General features: G+C 36.7%; 1 protein-coding gene across 1 annotated transcript in view; it reads right to left on the bottom strand.

The window, feature by feature from the left end:
- MTBP (MDM2 binding protein) overlaps positions 1-7,530 on the bottom strand; it is a 78,223-nt gene that overhangs the window by 67,062 nt on the left and 3,631 nt on the right. The window contains exons 5-8 of the mRNA XM_010846235.1: positions 3,949-4,022; positions 3,702-3,853; positions 1,866-1,924; positions 154-298 (exon numbers count right to left, since the gene is read on the bottom strand). Of these exons, the coding sequence (XP_010844537.1) occupies positions 154-298; positions 1,866-1,924; positions 3,702-3,853; positions 3,949-4,022 (430 nt within the window). The remainder of the gene's footprint in view (positions 1-153; positions 299-1,865; positions 1,925-3,701; positions 3,854-3,948; positions 4,023-7,530) is intronic.

A 7,530-nucleotide genomic window follows, 5' to 3' on the forward strand; every position in this document is an offset into this window, starting at 1 on the left:
ATTGGGTTGGTCAAAAAGTTTTAGTTTTCCCATAAGATATTGCTTTCTTGGCCACCCCCATAAAACTCACATTTTTAAAAATCTTCAAATGCTGGGTCTATTAAAAGCAGGGTACCAAGTTAACTGTAAAAATAAAAAGCACAGATAGCTTACATTTCACAATGATCTCCTGCTATAGTAATTTTTGCTGAATACCATTCCTTCAAATGTTTTAATGCTCCTACAGTAGGCAAACAGTCTCTCAGTTTCGGAGGATCTTTGTCAGAAGGCAACAGTATTATATCTATCATTGCTCTACCTACAAAGAAAAAAAGGCATTTTTATAATTTTTTTACATTTTTATTTTGGAGCACAGTTGATTAAGTCTAACTTTTTAAAGACGTGAGACCTGAAATGCCTCAAAACAGTATCCTGGACAACTGAATTTTATGTTTATTTAGAAGATGAAGAAGGATTTTAACTTTAATTTCTGAAGTTCTTCAAAACAACACACATCTTTAGGAGTTTGAAATTTTTAAATGTCCATCACTTGATTTAAAGCCATGTTATCTTGAAATAGCTAGCATATGCCAGAAAAACAATGAACTATATCATAATCACTTGCCAATTATGTGCCAGTGGTTAATAATATATTGCTTGTGAGATCATCAACGCTATTGTTGTTCTGAACAGAGGGGGAAAAAAACGTGCAATTCATTATGCTCTTCTATACTTAATTTTGTTACACAAAAGGGAATGAATTAGTGTAAAACTGTAATGCTCAAATAAATTATTTCTCTTTTTAAAGAACAATAAAACACTCAGAAGATTCAATTATACTGACAATATCACTGGTTCCTGAGAAAGAAGGTTAACTTCATGAAACTTTAAATTTTATAAAATGATAAATTTTACTGAAGGATAAGAAAAATCAAAATCAAACAGAAACCAAAGTATAACAATGAAACTATTTCAATTTGCCAAAATAGCAACTCTACATTTCATATTTTGAACTTCATAGAAAAAATTGATGCTTATTTGTCGATGTATTCAGCTATTTTCCATATAAGATCTTTTATGCTAAAATACAATCCTGAATATAAGGATTAGGTTGTGAGCTAAAGCCCTTTATGATAATCACATATATTTTACTTATCACTGCATACTCAGGTCCCAGTACAATGCCTGATACATGACAGACACAACAAATACCTGCTTAATATCCGACTCCAATAACGAAAATATTCAGAAAACTCTTTAAAAGTATTTGTGGATGCCAAAGTATATCAAATTTTTGATGAATCAAGTAATTGATTCATCTTAAGAAAGATTTAAGATAAAATACAGTTTTAAGAATAAACAATACAGTATTTCATAAAATACGCTTCCCATTACAGGAAAAGAAAGTGAACTGCAGAAAAAAACTGAGTCACGGGCTTCTCCCACTGTATGACTTTCTATACAACAGCACAGACACAGCTGACTGTACACCATCGAAGACTGTCACCCAAATGACCTATGCTAAAGAATTTCTTTCTCCAGGAGTTGCCATGGGACAAGTGTTCTAAAGAACATTGTGGAAAACAATGGTAGACAGTAGAAAGATTCTTCTTCAGTAATAACTGAAGAAGGAGACAGATGAGTATTTAATTTTATAAGTTCTAATTTTTGTCTAAGTAAATGAAAACAAGAAAGCTAATATCTCAACAATGTATTTTATTAAAGTAGTGGAGCATGTTTTTTTTCACAACTTCAAATAAAAATCATTTTTCATTTTGAATTTAAAAATAAGACGTGAGAACACAAGCATAAAGACTGAGTTTATCGCTCATTCACACACAATGTAAGACCAGATACAAATACTGAAAGTAGCCATAAGGTATTACCAGGAGCAGGAAGCTTGTCTGATAACTGATGCAAACCTTCTGCAGATTCTTCATAAAGGCTAAAACAAAAGAGAAAGTAGAAAAAAAAAGTTATATACAATCATAATTAGGTCATATTAATCAAATGGATCTCTGTGCCAGACACAATATTAAGTATGTTAGCATTATCTCATGATCTTCATGACAATTCCATGAGGCAATACTCTTAATACTATTTTTATCCTCACTTTAAATAATTCAATTAAAGTTCACATCAGTAGTAGGTATGAAAGCTAGGATCCAAACCCTGAATCAAGTTCTAAGCTACACTCCCCAAACAAACAACAGTAACAAGGGGGGGGAAACCCTACCTAAATTATATCTAGTACATTAAATATAAGTCATAACTTGTAGACCAAACATTCTTCTGAACCCTACAAAGTAAGATATTCCTAAGTGTCTAATAAAGAAGGCTACTGCTTTTCTCTGAATGACATAAAACAGATGACAGGAAAACATGACACTCTCCTTCAATTCTTTAAAATCTATAAAAAATCTATTAGTTTTATCCATATAATGAATTTTTCTCAAAATAGCTTATTATATAGCATAAAGGTACTTGAATCTTTTATTATAAACTCACCATTGTTTAAAAACTTAAGACATCTTATGGTAAAGTGCAGTTTTCAAGCTCCCTCTTGTGGAAATAGTTATTAAGTCACTTGCTAGAAACAACTATTTTAGCACTCACCATTGTCGACAGCGGTGAGAAAACATGGAATGGTAAGAGCCCTAAGGCTGGAAGGCAGCTTAGAAATCATCTAAAAGGATGTCAGCACTTTACAGATGAAACAGTAAACACCAGAGAAGTTCAGTGACTGGCCCAAGGTCAAGACCACTTCTACCAGCCTCCATTTCAATGCCCTTTCTAAACTTCTACGTCTCCCCTCATTAATCAGTATAAACAAATATGATTTGAAAACAGGAAAACTCGAAGTCTGCAATAATTTATAGAAATATAATACATGAATATTAAAATAAGCAAAAGTAGTTTTTTGTAATGAAGTATTACACAAGACCAAAATGACTAGTGGGCTTCCCTTGTAGCTCAGTTGGGAAAGAATCTGCCTGCAAAGCAGGAGACCTGGGTTCAATTCCTGGGTTGGGAAGATCCCCTGGAGAAGGAAATGGCAACCCACTCCAGTATTCTTGCCTGGAGAATCCCATGGACAGAGGAGCCTGGCCGGCTACAGTCCACGGGATCGCAAGAGTCGGACGCTACTTAGCAACTAAACCACTACCAGAGACAGTGTACTTCATGAAGAAAAAAATAATGACCACAACTCACATTACCTAAATCACCATACTTGTCAAACTATAATTCAACCATCTAAACATGGATCCAATCACCCATATAACCCTCAGCAGCTCTGGATTTTAAGGGTGCCTGAGACGCTGAAGACACACACAAACTGAAGAGATGTATTTCAGTTTCAAAAGCAAAATGAAAGTGACACTGCGGTGTGAATGCCAGCTACTAACCTTAAATAAAGTTTCTAATCAAGCTCCTGAAATATTACATCAAGCAAGTGACACATTAATTATCACTTTTTATGACTCCTACAAATAAGTAAGCTTAAGAAGCTAAACATTTTCAGATACAAATTTGTGCATTTTAAAGAATTTTATTCAAATTAAAGGCCCAAACTGCCCATCTTCCAAAATAAGAGTTGAAATTTTTAATTATGTAAAATTCCCTCACTGTAACTGCTAACATATCAAATCCTCACCCTCATGGCTAAAATACAATCTAACGTCAAATACTATAAAGACATTATAGGACGCATGTAAGCATACTCAGCCAAGGATAATGATTCCCTGCTATTGCTATCTTCTTCCTCAAAACACTCAACAGCACTCAAACATTCTTCCGTATTTGTTTGAAGAACATCTTCGATGTCATCTTTCTCTGCACCAAAATGTATCTCTTCCCAGTGTGAACTACAAAACTAACATATCAAAAGACTGCATTAAGTAATGGATTCGTGGAATTATTTGTATTAACAAAGACATTCACCAGTTACCATTTTCTTATTTATATTACCTGATAAAATCCACATATTGCCTGAACTGCAAAGAACCACTTCCTGGAACCAGGTATACCACCCACTGAACAGGCTTGAAAGCAAAATCATACTGATTAGAAGAGAAGAATGCCACAAATAAGCAGATGTTACAGCATGTATACTTAGAGAATTATGCAACTTTGATATACATATAAAATACAGAAATTCAAACAGGAAAATCTGCCTAAAGAGCAAAACTGTTCATTCTCTATGAAGACTCTGCTTTAGTTCATCGCAGTTCAAAATCTACATCATTATTATTAATCTTCATTTCAAACTCTAAAATCTAAAGATGCTGAAAAATACACCCACTCAATTACTGTTGAATAATACCAAAAAATGCAAAGCATTTTAGGGAAAATGGTTCCCTCCTCAAAGATCATGAAGGTTTGGTTCAGCCTTACTTAAGAGAGAGGAAATAAAGAGTAACTATAGCTTTAAAATGGAGATGATCTTCTTAGAGACTGGAATATTATATGAAGATATGAAATTAAGGGTCACCCCAGGTATGAGTCAGAAGATCAATGAAAAATTTAGAGCAACGTACAGAAATCGGATTCAAAGGAGGGGGAAGGAGATATATGGTAACTGTGGCTTACCTCATAGAAGTTAGCAAAGAAAGATGCTAAGTGCATTTTATTACCAATTTTTTACCAAATTGGTATCTCATTACCAATTTCTGCCAAAATTCCACAAGACTTTACCCCCTAATTCCTTAAGAAAACAGAAGCCATTAGGTAATAAACAGACCACCCTTCCTGCATTTCCATTAGGCCTTTCCTCATTCTTCCCTGTTGACATGTAAGAGGCACCACCCTTCCTACCCAGGCTACTCCCTGGACTTCCACTGGGACACCAGGCCGCTGACTTCCCGCATCTTTGATCTCTCCTTCTCTACCATTTCCTTCCCGTTAACATCTAAATATGCACAAGTATTTCTCAAATTACTTTTTTAAATCACCTTTAAATTCATCTCCCCTTTTCAGTTAACCACTATCTCTCTTTACTTTCCAGGAAGATAAACGTCCCGAAAGCACTGTCTACACTTGACCGTCTCTGTTTCCTATGTACCTTTTCTATTCCCCTCCCAAATCCAATGTCATCTGTTCTTTTGTCTCCAACATGCCACTGAAGCTACACCCACCAAAGTCACCAACGACTAACATGTTTCTAAATCTAAGTTTTTAGTCCTATTGGTACTTGACTTCTCAACATTAAGACTAAGATGCCAAAGGACCACACAAGGGCAGAAAAGAGGTGGCATCCCAGTTCCAGGAAGAATGCCGCCTTTTCCCACAAAACCATTACAAATGCCTTCCCCTCATTACTCGTACCTTTAAATCTTGCCTTAATTCCCCCACCCCTGCTCAACGTTAAATTGATTTGTAAACTAAGTTCCTAGTTCTCCATTCTCTGATCACTGAATAGATTTGTGTTGTTTCTAAAAAAAAAAAAAAAGACTAAGAAAGGAATAAAAAATGACACATTTGACTACTTTCTCCTGAAAACACTTGCTTTCTGTGCAAAACTTATCTTTCTTTAAAAACTGGTGCTCAGATCCTTTCAAAAATGAATTCCTTGGAATTCATTTCAAGATTTTCTGCTCTTCTCACTCTCCAAAACAATCCCATCTTTCTTCATGGCTCAAATTGACATCTATATATTGATGCCATAATCTTTCTCCAGCTCCATTCTCCTTTGGAGTTCCAGACACATGTATCCAACTTTTTTTTTAAGTCTTTATTGAACTTAAAATTACAACATTGCATCTGTTTTATGTCTTGGTTTTTTTATGTTAGCTTCCTGACCAGGGACTGAACCCACACCCCTTGCATTGGAAGGCAAAGTCTAAACCACTGGACCACCAGGGAAGTCCCATGTATCCACCTTTTACAAAATATTTTTACTTTGCAATCGTTCAGGCAACTAATCACATGTCTTTCACTGACCATGTGATTTTCCATCAAAATCCTGTTGTAATAATAGTAGTAATGACTTAAACTATACCAACTTGCAAAATTAATGAGTACTACCAGGTGTTCAAGCTGGTTTTAGAAAAGGCAGAGGAACCAGAGATCAAATTGCCAACAACCGCTGGATCATGGAAAAAGCAAGAGTTCCAGAAAAACATCTATTTCTTGCTGGGAGCCAGCGTGAGGAACTCCGCCCGTGGCAAAGGTCATGAGGAAGGAGGCTTGGCATACGCAAAGGCGGGATCGAGCCTCAGGAGTCCCCCTGGAAATTCTCGAGCATCTACCCCCAAAACCAGAGTCTGCCTACTTTACTGTTTTGTGCTCTCACCTACACCTCTGACTTTAGGGGCGGCTGTCCCCTACAACCTCTCTCTGAAAAAGAGTTAACTTACAGCTCCAGTTAATAATAATTCCTGGGCATGACAGGAGCGTTCCAACTTACAAACTCCTCTGAAGGCTCTCTAGCCTGCCTGACAGGCTTGTCCGGCCACATGTGATTGTTCACAGCCTCCCAACTGTGAGAGGCACGAGATGCTTTAAACCTTCTAAAAACAGGTTCTTTAGAGAAGTTAGAAAACTATTAGTATAAGCATAGTGGGCTGATTAGAAATTGTATTGGTGAAGGGTTTTTCATTTGTTGAGCCAATGTTTGCTGCTAAGTCTCCACATCCCCTGCCCTTATACACATTAATGAATATATAGAAGAAATAAGTATTAACCTTTGATATTAATCACGTTAGACCTTAGGCTAAGCAAATTCTTTCCTTAATTAAAACCCACTACACCCTCACCCTATAGGAATGTAACTTTATCTGGTACCTTCGGAAGGTGGCGTCTGTTTTAAGAATAATCACCTCTGGAAAAATAAGTGTTCTGGTTGACTGACCGCTGTCACAAGGAGAGGGCCATAAATTGTCAGCAGGCCCCCTGGCTAGAAGATGATGTAACACCCCTAAGACCTCTGTATACATTTGTATGAAGCACCCGACTTTAATAAAAGTCAGGACTGCTGACCCCACGTGACTTTTGTATAACATCTCAGTGTATAAAAACAGACCCTGGAAAAATAAAAAATGGGATCAGTTCCTCGAAAGACTGGTCTCTCCAGGTCGTTCTTTCTCTCACCTTCTGGCTGAATGCCCATCTGGAACGTGGAGGCTCGTCAAGCCTACTAATTATGCCTGGGCTTCTAAGATCTGACCGGAGAGGCCTTAGTGTCTCCTCTCTTTCAGGAGAACGGGAGGACGCCTGCAGCCTACGTAGGTGACAAAAATTCCTTGCCCTGGAATTTTATTAGCTTTCCAAGTAAACCAAGTTATTCAGCATCTTTTCTCCGCTGAATTTTCCTGCTGAGCTATCCTTATTCTATTACTCTTTATATCTCTAATTAATATTTAATTAAAGCTATTGTATCCAGTTTGCCGAAGCCGTCTCCCCTTCGAATTTCCCTGGATCCACCAGGGCTGGACCCTGGCAATTTCTGCTTTATTGACTATGCCAAAGCCTTTGACTGTGTGGATTACAATAAACTGTGGAAAATTCTTCAAGATATGGGAATACCAGACCACCTGATCTGCCTCTTGAGAA

This window comes from Bison bison, unplaced genomic scaffold (genome assembly GCF_000754665.1).
Source record: "Bison bison bison isolate TAMUID 2011002044 unplaced genomic scaffold, Bison_UMD1.0 scf7180017864233, whole genome shotgun sequence".
In the NCBI taxonomy this organism is placed as follows: domain Eukaryota; kingdom Metazoa; phylum Chordata; class Mammalia; order Artiodactyla; family Bovidae; genus Bison; species Bison bison.